The sequence below is a fragment of the Diabrotica virgifera genome, chromosome 7, assembly GCF_917563875.1.
Source record: "Diabrotica virgifera virgifera chromosome 7, PGI_DIABVI_V3a".
In the NCBI taxonomy this organism is placed as follows: Eukaryota; Metazoa; Arthropoda; class Insecta; order Coleoptera; family Chrysomelidae; genus Diabrotica; species Diabrotica virgifera.
Window position 1 is genome coordinate 7,342,837 of NC_065449.1, and position 17,974 is coordinate 7,360,810.

At 33.1% G+C, this 17,974-nt stretch overlaps 1 protein-coding gene across 2 annotated transcripts in view; it reads left to right on the forward strand.

The window, feature by feature from the left end:
- Nucleotides 1-256: 256 nt before the first annotated feature.
- LOC114340116 (WW domain-containing oxidoreductase) overlaps nucleotides 257-17,974 on the forward strand; it is a 73,372-nt gene continuing 55,654 nt past the window's right edge. For both annotated transcript variants that reach the window (XM_050655679.1, XM_050655678.1), the window contains exons 1-4: nucleotides 257-590; nucleotides 7,720-7,905; nucleotides 8,774-9,004; nucleotides 9,884-10,098. In XM_050655679.1, coding sequence (XP_050511636.1) covers nucleotides 447-590; nucleotides 7,720-7,905; nucleotides 8,774-9,004; nucleotides 9,884-10,098 — 776 coding nt within the window. In that variant the 5' untranslated portion in view covers nucleotides 257-446. The remainder of the gene's footprint in view (nucleotides 591-7,719; nucleotides 7,906-8,773; nucleotides 9,005-9,883; nucleotides 10,099-17,974) is intronic.

Genomic DNA, 17,974 nt, shown 5'->3' on the forward strand with positions numbered 1-17,974 from the left:
TTCAAGCAAATCGATCCATTCTGTAAAAATTGCGAGGTGAAAAGCTTCGGTACCTGGACTTACTAATCGGTTCTTTAAAATTCGGAGGTTTTGCAAAATTTTCCTGGGATTTTACCGTGAGTGACTAGACTATGTATTTTCTAAATATTGGTGAGAGCGCAAGTCCTGATAGTATGGCAACTTTAATAACACTCACGTGTATATATAATTGCCTATCGACAAGGTGGTGCAAGGTCGCACTTAAATGGGCTAATGTCACTTGGTGGTGTAACCTTTGACATTTTACAGCTGATACGTGCTGATTTTTATATGTTTTTAATAATTTAAAATCGCAGGACCAGTTTTTCTACAAATGCGGGTTATAATAAATACTGTTTCAAGTTCGTAGTTTGTGTAGTTCGTTTATTTAATAAATTTGTGACCGTGTTTCCAGGTATTTTCCTAATATGAATCTACCTGAATCTGATAGTGAAGACGAACTACCCCCCGGCTGGGAGGAAAGGGTTACAGTGGATGGTAGTGTTTTTTACGCGAATCATTTAACGAAGAATACTCAGTGGACTCACCCCAGAACAGGAAAGAAAAAGAAGGTAGTTTAGGAATTAATTGGGCTAATTAGTCTCATGAATATTTAATAAACTGATAAAGAGTGTATTGTTTAACCACGTAAGCTTTAGTAGGTATTTAGACAACTGCTTCTTTTTGAAAATTAATTCGTAATTTTTTAAATTTTGGAATAAAAAAATAAATCAAAAAGGTATTTAATAAGCCAATCAGAAATGGAGCAATGTGTAGCTTACAAGTCTATTTAGGATACAATTTTTGTTTGCATCTAATAATAATAACCCAGATAGCACAAGTACGTTTTATGGACATCCAATGGACGTACATCTGTGTACATTGGAACGTCCAATGGACGTCCCGCTAAGGTACAATGGACATCCGATGGACGTCCAACGAATGTCCAGAGTTCACAAAATTGGACGTCCATAGAACGTCCGCTACAAACGTACATTGTACGTTGTATTGGAGCTTTCAGTGTACACCTTATGTACATTCAATGTACGTCTTATGGACATTTGTAGGGCACTTTTCAGAAAGCAATCTAGTATCCATAATTTTGTGAATACATAGCAAAAAGCCTTTATAGGAAATAGTTCCTTATAATACTAAACTTATACTTAAAAATATTACACAAAAGACCTTTTTTATATCTCTTTACTATAACTTCATTATAATATATACTTTATTATAAGAACTAGGAACTTCATTAATGCACGACTGCACTTGCATGATAAACAGAAAACACAAATATATCACAGGATGTATTTTCATAAAGACGAGATTCAGATAATGACGCCCTAGGAAGCATGCACATTAAAAGAGGTTTAATCTCTGTTCTGTTTCTGTTCCAAACTATTTTTAGAGTCAGTACCGTTGTTGTATATTACAAGCGCGTTTGCCATTCTGTGAATTATCATAAATAAACCATCCTTCAGTATTCCACAACAATTAACAGCGATAATCCCCTAAAAGTACCTGCCTAATACTACCTTTCACGACCGATAGCGCGAAGAGCGACAACGTTGTCAAGAAGATTCTCATTTAGTTTGTATTGGGACTTAATATAATAGTCGCGTTGTGTGTAAAATATCCATGGACCACAAATGGATGTCCAATGTACGTTGAAATCAAATGTCCAATGGACGTCCCGTAATGTACGTACATAGTACGTCCAGTTTTGGTCCATGGAAGTTTGGACTTTAAATGTACATTATATGGACGTACATCGGACGTTGTGTGCTATATGGGAATTAGTACGTCGAACCTAGTAGGCTCATGGTTTGATCGACCATTCTCCTCCATCCCTTCTGTGTCCATTGCATTCATTCTCCAATTTGTGACAACGAATCTTAGATTAGCTTCTACATCCACTTTCTACTTTGTTCTGGTTCGACCTCTTCCCTGAAGTCCCCCTATTGTAATTGACAGTTGCATTTTCAGCAGTATACCCTCTGGCATCCTCTGTATGTGTCCCAACCATCTTATTCGTTAAGTTCTTATTACTCCTCGTATGCTGGTCTCCCCATATAACTCTCTCAGATCTTCATTTGTCCCTACGATCCATTTTTAAACTACCCCCCGGCAGGGAGGACAGGTTTACTGTGGATGGTAGGGTTTTTTACGTGAATCATTTAACGAAGAATACTCAGTTGACTCACCCCAGAACAGGAGAAAAAAAGAAGGTATTTTATGAATTAATTGAGCTAATTAGTCTCATGAATTTTTAATGAATTGATAAAGTGTGTAGTGTTTAAGCACATATTTCATATCTTTTTGGTTTGTTTTTAAACCAGGAGGAGTAAACTAAAAAGATAGATTCACACCCAAGAAAGTCACTAGAAAAATCACCAAATACATCTCCTTTGTTGGTTGATCATATCGACCTTCGACAGTAATCCATACATATTATATTATACATTATACTACTTAATACATTGCTAAAGAGTTGTGTGATATAACTTAATTAACATATTAAGTACCAGTTGTGTCAAAATTTCATAAATGTCATTAGTGTCAAAATTTTATAACAGTGTAGTAAACTTGCCTGAGGTTGGACCAATTACAAACAAGCATTATCGCAGTAAATTTGAATTACTCCTCTTGGTTTAAAAACAGACCATAGTATGTAGTGAACTTTTATTTTTGAAAATTAATTGACAATGTCTAAATTCTTGTATAGAGAATAAATCAAAAAGGTATTTAATAAACCAATCAAAAATGGAGCAGTTTTCAGCTAATAAGTAGGTAGATACAGTAGAACCCCGCAAATCCGAACTAATTGGGGGGCAGCTTGTTCGGTTTCCGAAAAGTTCAGATTATCCGAAAATTAGCCTAACTAATAGTTCAAAGCTTTCGGTGTCATTCATTTTTAGTCACATAACGTTCTCGCAAGAGTGTGAACCATATTTTTGGACTCGAGTTGACTACAAGAGAATCAAAGTAAGTTTATGTTTAACCTCTTATAAGCACTATGTATAAAGCACGTATTGATTTTTAAGATATTTTTAAGTGTAAGAGTCCTATTAATCCTACATTGTTCAATTTTCTGGTTAATAAACATGTTAATAAAAATTCCCTCTCTCATGAACATGTTTTAAGTTTTTGTCTTAATTTTTTTAATTTTTTTCGCTTTCCGTTGGTTTGGATTTGCCGAACGTTCGGATTAGCGGGGTTCGGATTTGCGGGGTTCTACTGTACTTATATAGCATACAATTTTTATTTATCATCACCATTGTCTTTATCCCTATGGAGTCAGTTTCCATAATTACATATATCCATATGTTTCTATACTGACATGTTCTGAATAAGCAACTCCCACAGGTCTCCTTAGTCCTTTCCCTCCTCCTTCCAGGAACCTGCAGATCAGCAATTCTTTGTATATAGTGATTAACGTCTCGACATTGAACATAACCATGCTGTCTTAACTCTCCCTTATTTTGGCATGAATTGGTGCCACCCCTAAAGTTCCCCTAATATACCTATTCTTAATTTTACCCCTTTTTGTCACTCACCATCTAAGAATTCTCATATCTGGCACATGCATTAGTTGTTCCTCTTTCTTTTTAACTACCCAACATTCAGTTCCATACATCATAGCCTTCCTTATGGTTGTTTTATCTAAGTTTCCTTTCAGCTTCATTGGAATTTTTCTGTCACACAACGTACCACTCACTTCCTTCCACTTCATCTACCCAACTCTAATTCTGCTACATGCAAATCCATCTATTTCCCCACGAAGTACCCTGTAATACAAATCCTTGGTACATCCTACAAATCCTATTACTTTTCACAATTATTTCACCATCGAAAGATATCATTTTATTTGTAGTAACTCCATCTTTAAATGAACATTCCATATACTTTGTTTTTGTCCTACCAAGTTTTAAACCTTTGTCCTCAAGAGCTATTCTACACTGGTCCAGTTTTTGGTCTAAGTCACTTTCACTTTTTCCTTCTAACACTACATCATCAGCATACATTAAGCACCAGGGCATGTTACCTTGTAGTTTGGCTCCTGTCTGATCCAAAACTAAAGAGAATAAATAAGGACTAAGCACAGAGCCCTGGGGCAATAGTGCTTTCACACTTGAAATTTATGTCTCTCTCACATATGTCCTAATACTAGTTGTTACTCCTTTATACATTCCTCTCACAATCTTTGTATATTCACTTTTGACATTCCTTTCTTATTGAGTACCCACCACAGAATCTCTGAAGGAACTGTATCATATGCTGTATTACTGTATTTTTCTATCAACTGCCTTATATAATGAAAATTGTATGTGTTGTTGATCTGCATGCATAAAGCCAAACTGATTATTGGATATTTCAGTTTCTTCACTTATCCATTTATCAATTACTCTCTCCCATATTTTCATGGTGTGACTAACTAGTTTTATGTCCCTGTAGTTTGTACATTGTTGTATATCGTCAGTGATGTGACAATACCTTCTATCTGTTTTTTCATGAGTTTTGTAAGAAAGACTAAAAACTTTTTCACCTCCTGTTTTCATAAAATTTTTTGACTTGTTTTGGTGTAAATTCAACTATCTATTTACTACAAAACATGTCAAAACTTACATATGAAAACAGGAGATAACCCTAAAAATGGTTTTTCGTCTTTCCTACAAAATTCATGAAAAAGCAGGTATATAGGAGGTATTGTTACATCACCAACGATATCTCCCTTGTTTTTGTAACCAGGTTCTAATATACTGCTTCTCCATTCATCTGATGTTTGTCCAACTTCCATAATTCTATTAAGAAAATAAACCTATAAGCCAACTTTTTAAAACCTCTCCTAATCCTCTCCACACTTCACCAGGAATATCATCTAGTCCAACTTCTTTTTCTTTAAAAATAAAAATGTACACCATTTTTTGGGCATGCCGGTATACTGGGTAATGAGAAAGTGGATGAGTTGGCCAAAGATGCAATAAAAAAAGGTGAGATACTAACTCACATCTTATCGACAGATGCAATAAATGACGTCAAAGTTAGAATAAATAAAATATGGAAAAAAGAATGGAAAAATATTACAAGCATGTCAAAAAATTTATATTTTTCTTTACATCAAGAACTTCCTCCGCCACCTGAATACATATTTAAATATAACCTGCCAAAGTAAGATATTTCTACTATAGTCAGATTAAAAACTCGACACTGGAAATATGAGGCACATCTGCACAAATTAGGAATAATTAATTCATCAGTATGTTTTTGTGATAATGTTTCGATTAGAGATTTAAACCATATTTTCTTGGAATGAAAATTAACGAGAGATATATAAATCAATTATATTACAATTTACGACAAACACAAGTTCATTTTCCAATTAGTATAGAATATCTACTAAGTTGTCATAAAATGGAAATATTTAAATTACTCATAAACTACTTGAAAGAAACAAATATAATCATTTAAGTGAAATACGTATAAATATAACAAAACTAATAAATTGAGGTAAAAATAAAATAAAAATCTGTGGCTAACGGACTCGCATCCAAGCCATTTTTTCACACACACACACACGTACACCATTTTTATTCAGTCGCAATGCAAAGGCAAAACAATCTTATTTTTCACTTAGAATACGGAGCGCAGTCCAGCACTCTGAATCGACGATTTTCAAATCTTATTGGAGTCATCATCGGAGAGGTGTAGGCCTGCTGCTCCATACTCGAAGTGACCAACCATGAAAGTTTATCCCCACATTGCAACTGGCGTGTATAGATTAGGTGACTAGCGTCATCTGGCAATTGAAAGGTAAAAGTTTTCAATCCAACATTAATAATATTGAAAAATATTAAAAATATTACTAAAAGTGAGGCGATAAACTACCCCAGATAATATTCGAGAATAATATTTCAATCAACTATGATATCTATCGTCTACCCTAGACTACAAGACCTTGCCGAAACTTTACAGATCAGAGATTATACTTATCGATGGCACTTGGTATCTGTCTGCGGTTTCTTGGTGTCTTGCTGTTGATTCTGTGACGGGCTCTGGGGCTTGTAGATATTCGTGGCACCAGGCCTACAGGTGTCGGTTGTTCGTTAGCTGTCTATGTTGCGTATCGCTGCATCGCCGGCGTCATTGGGGGCTCCAGTTGCAGGAAGTCCTCCCACGAGGTGAAGGGTTGTTCTATTCTGTTGTAATTTGTCCAGAAAACCCAAATAAGAACGTCTGTTTGAAAATGTCACTGTGAGGCCAGACATTGCCTTAAGTAGATTTTAAGATTAAAATTCGCGATGAAAAACAAAGTAGCTGACCTCTGGTGGAATAAATTTAAACTACTATAAGTGGTATAAACAAACCAGAAAATTGTTGATTTGAATGGAATTTGGTCAATATTAAGAAATTTTTAGTTAATTTCAGCATTATGAGTACATTAAAATATTTTAAATCAAATCGGTATTGTTGTATTCCTCAATTAAATGTTTGTTTATACCATTTATATCGGCCATTTTCTTGCATTCGACCTGCCCTCTATATTCCGTTTCAATCGCGAATAAAAAAAATATTCTTCATTTTGACAAAGAGGAAGTTCACTTGACATTGACAGAGTTGGTGAGTGGGGGCTTAAAATTTGAAACGAGAAACGACAGTGCGAAGTCACTGTCATGAACCACAGAACGATTGAATAAGAATGTGAATTCTGAGATACATGGAGATACAAGAATGTTGAGATGTGACTATAAATACCGAAAGAGGGCGCCAACCAATTTTTAACGGGAAAAAAGGTAAAACAAATAGAAGAGGATTATTATTAAATAATTATTAAAGAAAATAGAATAAAATAATTATTTGAAAATAAAATAGCAAAGATGTGACGTTTGTAACGTTACAAAAGATTTTTAAATTGAAAACTTATTGGTCCATTTCCCTGGTGACACCTCCAAGGCTTCTACAATATGCAAGCCAGATGGATGCTGCAGTGAAGACAAAAGGGAAGGAATTCTACACTATGCAATTCACAACCCCCGTCTGCAGCTTGGTAAAGTTCCAACGGAAAATGGACCTAGTTACTCTATAGGAGTAATACTAATATAAAATAAAAATAAAAATGTATACTATTTTTATTCAGTTTCATTGCGAAGGCAAAACAATCTTATTTTTCACTTAGAATTGCGCAGGCAGAGTATGGAGCAGCAGGCCTACGCCTCTCTGATGATGACTTCAATAAGAGTCTAAAATCGTCGATTCAGAGTGCTGGACTGCGCTCCGTATTCTAAGTGAAAAATAAGATTGTTTTGCCTTCGCATTGCAACTGAATAAAAATGGTATACATTTTTATTTTTATTTTATATTAGTATTACTCCTATAGAGTAACTAGGTCCATTTTCCGTTGGAACTTTACCAAGCTGCAGACGGGGGTTGTGAATTGCATAGTGTAGAGTTCCTTCCCTTTTGTCTTCACTGCAGCATCCATCTGGCTTGCATATTGTAGAAGCCTTGGAGGTGTCACCAGGGAAATGGACCAATGAGTTTTCAATTTAAAAATCTTTTAGTAATATTTTTAATATTTTTCAATATTATTAATGTTGCTATTAGGATTGAAAACTTTACCTTTTCTTTTTCTTTCCTTATTTTTTTAAGTGCTTGAACCAATTCCTTGTTTAATTTAATAAATAATTTTATTCAACATTTTAGGTATCAGGTGATCTTCCTTTCGGTTGGCAAAGATGTGTTGACAAAAACACAGGAAAAGTAATTTATGTGGACCACGAAAATCGCAGAACTACTTATACAGATCCCAGATTAGCTTTTGCAGTCGAGGAAAAAGAACATGTCAACGATTACAGGCAGAGATTTGATGCTTCCAGCACAGCACTACAAGTAAGCTTTTAATACTGCTATTATTAGGACAGAATAAGTAAAAAATCACCCCAACTCCATGGGCTGCCACCATACTAAATAAAATACTTAACAGGTTGACTGCCAGGCGGTCATATACGACCGATATATTTCCTGTTTTGCCAGAGGTCGTGTAGAGAAGCGAATTTATTGCAGCATTTGACCGCTGTGGCATACAGTCATCACATATACATATCAGTTTTCATTTTGGCAGAATAGAGGAGAGGAATGGAAGTATTTCAGTTTGTTGCCAGATGCACTTTTTTAACGTGGCACCATGGACTTTTTTAAACATTTTTTATGGCAGTCAACCTGTTATATTGCTCATCCAGAAGAACAGTGTTACAACTCAAAAAACAACTTATTTGTTTCAGAAAACAACTTAAAAAAAGGATTTTTTTTAGATCTTAATTTAACTGTAAGTTTTAAACGGTAACTAAATTAAAAATTTATAAATATGTACCTTTGGATAAGTGATAAAAAACTATGATATCTGATTTAACACCGAAAAAAGATTAACATTTTTAGTTATGTCACTTTTCTTTTATAATATTTGTCACTTTTTTAAATATGAATGAAAAATACTTGGGACACTTCTCGAAATACAATGGTTTGTGTGATAAATAACGATACGTCTATGTCGAATGTCAGAGAATAACACCTGATGTTCTGGAATAAAATATTCATATTACCTTCAACTGAATAATGATACTACTACCATCTTACGAAGTTCAAACTAAATTTTTGGGGTCAATTTAACAAGATAACTGGAATTATACATTTTTTGAGTTGTGTCTTTTCTTTCGGATGAGCGTTATGCATGTTGCATAAAACTAATTGGTTTTTTAAGGTTTTACATGGAAGAGACCTAAATGGCAAAACAGCCTTAGTGACAGGAGCCAATGCAGGCATTGGTTTCGAAACTGCACGGTCCTTAGCCAAACATGGTTGCAGTGTCATAATGGCTTGTAGGAACTTAGCTGCTGCCGAAGAAGCTATCAATCAAATCAGGGAAGATAAGCCAGCAGCTGGTGAGAACTGTATAGCCATATATCTGGACTTAACTTCATTGTCATCAGTGGTAAGTTTTCTATACTCGATTCTTATTGTTATTCTTATATTCTTACATTGCGACATTTGCTTATGATAAAGCCATTTTGGCGTCCCAGATTGATCCAACATCAGCCTCTAGGAACCTGCAAACTAGTCTAAACAAAGTCCAAAGCTGGATAAAAAGATGGCGTATTAAAGCAAATGGATTGAAATGAACACACGTGACGTTTACCCTCCGCAGAGAAACGTCCACCTGTTCAATTTATTAATTATTGTCAACTTCCGCAATCTGATAGCGCCAAATAACTCAGCATGCACGTGAATCGACGACTGACTTGGACAACATTGCCTGGCCTCAAATTAAGAAACATGTATTGGCTCATCTGTCATAGATCAAAACTCTCAATAAACAATAAAATATTATTATACAAAACAATCTTAAAACCTGTGTGTAAAAACTCCAACATATCCATCTTGCAGATGTTCCAAAATAAAGTACTGCGAACTATTGTTGATGCTCCCTACTACATCAGTAGCCAAATCATTCAGCATGATATCCCTTTAGAATCCATCAAAGAAGCCATAGGTACATCGTTTTTAGTGTCAACTACAGTGAAAGGAGTCAGTGCATCCAAATCGGTTACCGCCCAACTAAAAGGGCAAGCAAAAGAAGTAGAGGCAGACCTCAAACAAGATGGACTGATGACATCAAACTAATAGCTGGCCACTTATGGATGCAAAAAACAGAAACAATAATGAATGGACACACCCAAGGGAGGCTTAAATCCAATAATTGATGGAATAACTATTGACAATGATGATTGCAAACGGTTACATAATCCTGGTGTTTTAACGTTTTTAAATATTTTACCTGTTTTAAATAAAGTTGATGGATTTTTGTTTCCAGGTACAGTTTGCCAACACTGTGAAAAGTAAATACGACAAAATAGACATGTTAATCTTAAACGCAGGCGTTTTTGGTCTTCCTTTCAGTAAAACTCTGGATGGTTTTGAAACCATATTTCAAGTAAACCATCTGTCACATTTTTATCTCACAATCCTGCTCAGACCACTGCTGGTCAATGGTTCTAGAGTTGTGGTAGTCTCATCCGAATCACACAGGTAATATTTTTATCCCTATTATAATTTTTAATGTTAAGGGGATAGGCGCAAACTTTCGGCTCCAATGCTATTGAAATGGGATTTATTTTTTTCAAATCCTGAGAAAACTAATAAATATTTTTGAAAGATTTAAACGCAGAATGAAAGATTACATTATTACCGAGGGTCGAAAGTTCCTGAAAACTTCTATAATGTTTATTTTAGTAAGTTACAGGGGTGAAAAAAAAAAGAGAAAATTTAGTGTGATTTTTAATTTTAAATATCTCATTCAAAAGAAACTTTTTATTTATTCTAAGAGACTTTCGGCTCTCGGTAATAATTTATTATTTCATTCTGCGTTTAAATTTTTTAAAAATATTTATTAGTTTTTTCAGGATTCGAAAAAAATGGACACCATGTCCGTGGTGATATTTTCCAAGTCGAACATTCGCTATCTTTGTCATACAACGCACTCGAACAGAATGTGCTGAAAAGACAGTGACAATTTTAAATATTTGACACGGTTTCAGGAATATTTTGAGTTGGTTATTAAATAATATTGATAGCGTATTTGATAAATAATTGATTTAAGACGTGAAAGTAATAAAAAGTTGAAGGACGAAGTAGTTTAAATATTTAGAATAAAAATGGTATACATTTTTATTTTAATAAAAAGTTGTTTATTGTTTATTATTTATGGAAGATCTAATCCAGAGAATACACCAGGATATATTCTGTGATCCAAGAATTTTGTTGTTAAAGATGTTTAAAATTTATCTAAGCGTTCCATAGTAACAATATACGAGGCCTGCCTGCGTGAAAGTCAGACATCCTACCGACTACCGCCTGAGGAACTTGTGTAGTACCTATACAGAGTTGGGATAAAGTATGGAAACAAGCAAATATCTTTGAAACGAAAAGAACAATATTTATGAAACTTTGCATGCAAGTACAGTGACGCAAAAGGCATCTGATGCCATATTTTTTGTTACTACTCCACTTCCGGTTTCACCGGAAATACCCTTAATTTATTTACTTTAAATGGGATACCCTGTATATTTTTGCAGATTTTAAAAGAACTTGTTATTTTTAATTCATAATTACCAAGTTTGGAAGAAAAAACTATTACAACAAGAAATAAATCTCTTTACAGTTAAAAAATAGGTTAATTTATTTACGTTAGACCAATGATATTAAAAATAAACAAAATAATTTCAAATGTTGAAAATGTTTGCTGTTCACCTCCTGACAACGTGCAAGCCTATAAATAAATTCGTGAGTCACTTTTTGCAAGATTTCTCCACGTATTAGTTCACATTCATCAATTATTATTCTTTGTCTCAAATCCTGCAAGCATGTTGGTCGCCTAACGTAAACACGTAATTTTAGATAACCCAAAGAAAAAAATCTAACGGATTGAGGTCCGGAGAACGAGCGGGCCACTCTATGAATCCTCTACGTCCAATCCATGGATTTGGAAAATTCACTTCCAAAAAATGAAAATTCACCATAACCTATTACCATTAATATTTCAATACGATCTTTTCCACTTAAATGAACCATTTTTAATACAACTTATTTCTGTCAATTGGTTCAGTAACAGTTTTACCTACTATACTAAATTCAAATAAGTCATGCAGTGCATGTAAACAACAATTTTAGTCTACAGTATAGATGGTACTCGTTTATTTCCTATTACGTTGTATTAATACAAAAAATTATCTACAGACACTTTTTAACAAATTTTCTCTACCAAATTTGGTACGTATGAATTAAAAATATCAAGTTCTTTTAAGATCCGCAAAAATATATAGGGTGTCCCATTTAAATTAAATAAGTTAGGTGTATTTCCGGTGAAACCGGAAGTGGAATAGTACCAAAAAGAATGTGTGTACTTTGTACGCACGTAAGAAGTTATACTTCTATTACATATTATGTGATTTTAACGAAGTTGATATAATGTACTTTAAACAGTTTATTTATATTTTATTTAAATATTAAACTAATTTTAATACTTACTACTGTCCAAAAATTTTTATTAAGACAATAGCAAAAATTTTAAAAAATAAAAGAGTAAAACGCACACAAACACATTGAATAATGCCACAAAGAAAAAATGATTTCTGAACGATAATAATTGTTGGCAAAAATTTTAAATACGCATTTTCTGAAAAAAAAAAATTATATAATAAATATACTTACAATCATGTGTGTGTTTATGTTTTATTGGCACTGGTTTAAGCAACCAACTGGCCAGTCAATGTGTTTTGAATTCTCTCTTTTACAAAATATATGCTTAGTATCTAAATTTAAAACTATTAGTACTACTGTTTTTTTTTACTGTTTTTTTTATTATTTTTTTTTATTATATTTTTTAACATTTTTTTTATTACATTTTTTATTTTTTTTTAGTGTTTTTTTTTTGTATATTTTTTTATCCCGCTAAGACCTAAACCCGATTCAACCTCGCGGAGGTTTAGATCTTAGTATCTTTTTATTTTATTTAATTATTTTTTTTTTTTTATTTTTTTTTCTTTTTTTCTCAGAGCTTTAATTTTAAACAATTAACATGGTTGTACAAAATTTTATAAACATCTAGATTGTTTGATTGTAAAAGGTATATAAGATTAAAAGGAAATTGTACATTAACTTGAACTAGATTGGCAAAAAAGTTTGATATTTCAATAAAATGTAAAGGACATTCTAATAGCATATGTTGTAGATCAGCTAGCTCTCCACATAAACATTCATCATTATCTACAAGTCCTATTTCTCTTTTGTAGACTGGAGTCAGACAGTGATTACTTCTTATTCGACAAATAGTTTTCATAAAGCCTTTGTTGGAAACTTGATTAAACCATGTCTTGATGGGAAGTGTAGGCTGGATTTTTTTGTAATAATTTCCTTTGTCTGATTTATTGTATTGTTCCTGCCATTTCGTCCGTTTGATAGATCTCATAATAGAAATTATGTCTCCCATAGGAAGTTGATAAGTATGCAGAGTGGATTCCTTCGTTGTTGCTTTTTTAGCCAGATCATCTACTATTTCGTTGTTTTTTATACCAATGTGTGCTTTTATCCAACACAATATTATATTTTTGCCCGATTTCAAAGCTTCACTGTTCATTGCTATGATGTCACTGATGATATAATTTTCTGCAAAATTATGTACATTATATTTCAATGTCTTTACAATGCTTTGGCAGTCTGTAAATATAACATAATTGAGTTCTTTTTGATTAATACATATTTTGTATGCTTCTTTGATTGCAATGAGTTCAGCTGTGAAAATTGTCATTTTATCAGGTAATCTGTTGTTTATTTTTATACTTTTTTGTGGGTAATATATAGCATATCCAACTTTTCCTTCCATTTTTGAACCATCCGTATATAATTTCTGATAACTCCCCCAGTTTTTTTGTACACACTGAAGGTGGTCTATTTTAGTAAGGAAGTCTGTCGCACGAATATTACTTAAATGACAGTTAACTGGAGATAAATAATCTTCATAATTTAGCTTTCGAGACGAGCTTTGTTCAATTTGGTGTATGTCGCCAATGGAATTAGAAACGTTGAGGAAGCTTTCCACAACTAAAAGCAGTTTCTTTTTTTTTTCAGTAATAATGAGTTAGGTATGAGGTGGTTAAATGAACAATTTTATTTAATAGCAGTTTATCGTTAACCGCTGTTTTAACTATAAAAATAACTTACAATCATAAAATGCATAAAAAAATAAAAAAAATAAAAACTTGCATCGGGATTCGAACCCGCGAATTTGGGGGCGCTTTGATTCGTAATCGAAGCCTAGACTCACTCATCCAATTACACATTATTTGTCATATGGAAAAATAGGGTAACTGAACGTTTTACTGTTTGACAGTTGTTCTGAATTATGTAGTTTGTTCAAATTATGTAGTTTGATTTTTGTGGAAGAAAATATTAAAATATAACAAAACAGTAAGAAAACAATATATTAGATGAAGATTGGTAGAACTTTTGTTGGTAATCAAATTAAGGATGTAAATCAAAGCATTACATACCTACTAGATAAATAAATCTACGCCAAAAAATCGTAATTTAAAAATAATAACGGACCTAATTTCGGATTTCTCTCTAAAATCCTCATTCTTGAGAAAATAAATGTATTCCAACCTAATCCAAATGTATAATTACAATATGATTATAATAAAAACTACTTACCAAATTAGAATGAGTTTTCCTTGTCCAAAATAGTCCAAAAGTCCAAAAATATATATGAAAACTATTTAAAAAGGCAGTATAACTATTAACTAACTTTTGTTTGTTGTTTCTTTTCCCACAAATTTCAAAACGCAACAACCATAAATAATCAAACCACAGCTGTGCCACAGCCGCCATATTGAATAATTTTTGACATGTCATATAAACCAATCAGAACAAAGTTATAATGCGACTGCGCCCAGATTGAAGGTTTTAATCATATTAAAATTCACCCTCATATCGCGCCTAAAGAAGTATAACTTCAAAAATATGGCAACAGATTCCTTTTGCGTCACTGTACTTGCATGCAAAGTTTCATAGATATTGTTCTTTTCGTTTCAAAGATATTTGCTTGGTTCCAAACTTTATCCCAACCCAGTATAAATTATTATTTATTTATTATTTAGCGTATGTCTGTATCAAAGTTTTTGTATATTTGTATATAAATAACGATAACAATACATTATAAATAATAATTAATTTTTATAAACGAAAATTGTGACCGCAGACGTTCGGATACAATTAGCGTGTCTTTGCAAAGACAATGACGTCGACTTTGCAAAGTAACAAGACACTTACTCAACACACAAACTACACATTACTCCCCTGAGTTAGTGATAAGTTATAGTCTAAAAAATCATTATGAAATTGACTGGCTAGTTGGTTGTGAAAACCAGTGCCAATAAAACACAAAAACACACACACACATAGTTGGTAAATATATTCAATCGACTCATTGGTTGCCACTAAAAAATCGGACCGATTGCCACTGTACGATCTGATGATACTTCCTCCACCAAATGCTTAATCGTTTGTCTTTCAGCACCGTAATCGCAATTTGGAGAAGGTTTTTTCCCCATCTAAAAAGTGAGTCAGAGCACCTACCACAGTTGGTTCTAATTCTGTTTAGTGTCACCCAGATTCGTCGTGGTTGGTTGAAACCCTCTGGCTTGCTTGTAATACATGGCATATTCCGGATGTCAGGTGGAGCATTCTTCTCCCAATCTTCTTGCCAACAGTCGGTTATTTCGAAATTCCTTTCAATTAGTATCCTTGCAGAATCCAGAGGGTTTTTTCTTGAACGAAGCCTACTTATGTCTCTGTCGTTAATACCAACGTGAGAGCGGAGCACAGGATCGGCGTTAATTTTTCTATACTCCCTGGCAAGGGCATGTTCTCGACGGATGTGTGAGGGGGCTGTGTGGCTTAGTGCTGGTAGCCAATACGTTAGCGTGGCCTTGATTGTACCTGATATAATACGCTAAATAAATAAACAATACGCAAAGCCTGGTTTAGTTGGGGATCAACACGTTTGGTGTGTGGGCTGTTGAGCCATACCGGTGCACAGTACTCTGCAACTGGATACACGAGTCTTAGCGCTGTCGACCTAAGTGTAGTCGTTGAGGAACCCCATGTGGTACCGCATAACTTTTGTAGAATATTGATTCGTGTTCTAAGGTTTGCAGTCGTCTTTGTAAGATGTTCTTTAAAGCTTAGCATTCTATCGAGTATCACACCTAGATATTTTGGGTATTTAGTGTGATTGAGGAGTCTGTCTTCAAAGTGGATTTTTAATTGATAATTAGCCTATCTGTTGTTTAAATGAAAGCATGATACTTCCGTCTTGGAGGTATTGGGCTGTAATCTCCAGTGACGGAAATATCTCCCGAGGATAACCATGTCGTTCGTTAATATTTGCTCAGTAGTCTCCAATTCTTTATGGCTCGTAGCAAGTGTCGAGTCATTTGCATATCCTAACTTCTTTGATGTGGTTTCAGGCATGTCTGCTATACAGAGAGAGTCTGTAATTTGGAATAAATTCAATATCTCAAATACTAATTGTTTTTCTGAAAAATGCTCAGACCCGTCGATTAGTAACGTATTTTTTATAAAATTTAGTAAAATTGTGGCTTATTTCCCATAAAAAATACGTAATTATAAAAATGCCACAAGGAAATAGCTTCAGAACAACATTAAGAAACCGTCGATTAGTATTTTAAATTGTCCTTTTTGACATACAATAATAATGTATACAGGATGTTCCAATTTAGAGATATGACGTCATCGTTGATTTTATTAAATGGCAACACTGTCATTTTGATAGCAATATTGATAGGGTGTGTAAAGTTATACACAACTGCAAAATATCAAATTTTTATTTTCTACCATTTACAAAATAATAGAAAATAGCAAAGTTATATCTATAATTTGGAATAAATTCAATAATTAAAATACTAATTGTTTTTTTGAAAAATGCTCAGACCCGTCGATTAGTATTTCAAACTGTCATTTTTGGCATAAAATAATAATATATACAGGGTGTTCCAATTTAGAGATATGACGTCATCGTTGATTTTCTTAAATGGCAACACTGTCATTTTGATAGCTATTTTGATAGGGTGTGTAAAGTTATACACAACTGCAAAATTTCAAATTTTTATTCCCTACCATTTACAAGATAATAAAAAATAACAAAGTTATGAAAAACAAGTAATCAAATAATAATTGAATTTAATTATTTCAATTAAGCAAATACTCATAATGTTGCCCTCAATTATTGTCAAATTGTCAATGGGCAACTTTATGAGCATTTGCTTATTTGAAATAATTAAATTCAATTATTATTTGATTACTTGTTTTTCATAACTTTGTTATTTTTTATTATCTTGTAAATGGTAGGGAATAAAAATTTGAAATTTTGCAGTTGTGTATAACTTTACACACCCTATCAAAAGAGCTATCAAAATGACAGTGTTGCCATTTAAGAAAATCAACTATGACGTCATATCTCTAAATTGGAACACCCTGTATACATTATTATTGTATGTCAAAAATGACAATTTGAACTACTAATCGATGGGTCTGAGCATTTTTCAAAAAAACCATTAGTATTTTAATTATTGAATTTATTCCAGAGTACAGATATAACTTTGTTATTTTCTATTATCTTCTAAATGGTAGAAAATAAAAATTTGATATTTTGCAGTTGTGTATAACTTTACACACCCTATCAAAATTGCTATCAAAATGAGAGTGTTGCCATTTAAGAAAATCAACGATGACGTCATACCTCGAAATTAGGACACCCTGTATACATTATTATTGTATGTCAAAAAGGACAATTTGAAATACTAATCGACGGGTCTGAGCATTTTTCAAAAAAACAAATAGTGTTTGAGATATTGAATTTATTCCAAATTACAGACTCTCTCTGTATAAAGGCTAAAGAGTAGAGGGGTCAGCATAAATTATTTTAATCACTCAATACGTAGTTTGTGAAAAAATTATATTAATTAACTGAATTAATAATTTAAGCAATTAAGTATATCCAAGAACATTCAACAGACATCGCTAAGTTAATAACGACAATGTCATTGTCAAGTAATGTTTACATATCCATACCAGTGAGAATTTTACTACACGTAATTTGCCGTGTAAAGAAAGAAAAAATAGGATAGTCGTAAAATATTTGCGCCTACGCTCTTAAATAAAACACAAAGTAGGTACTCATTTATGCGTTTAAATCACAAAATCGTATTAAGTATTTCTATAAGTTGACTTGACGAGTATACAGAGTGAAAGAGTATATACGAGATATACAGATATACAGTAGAACGTCGATAATCCGGACGTCAAAAATCTGGACCGTCAATAATCC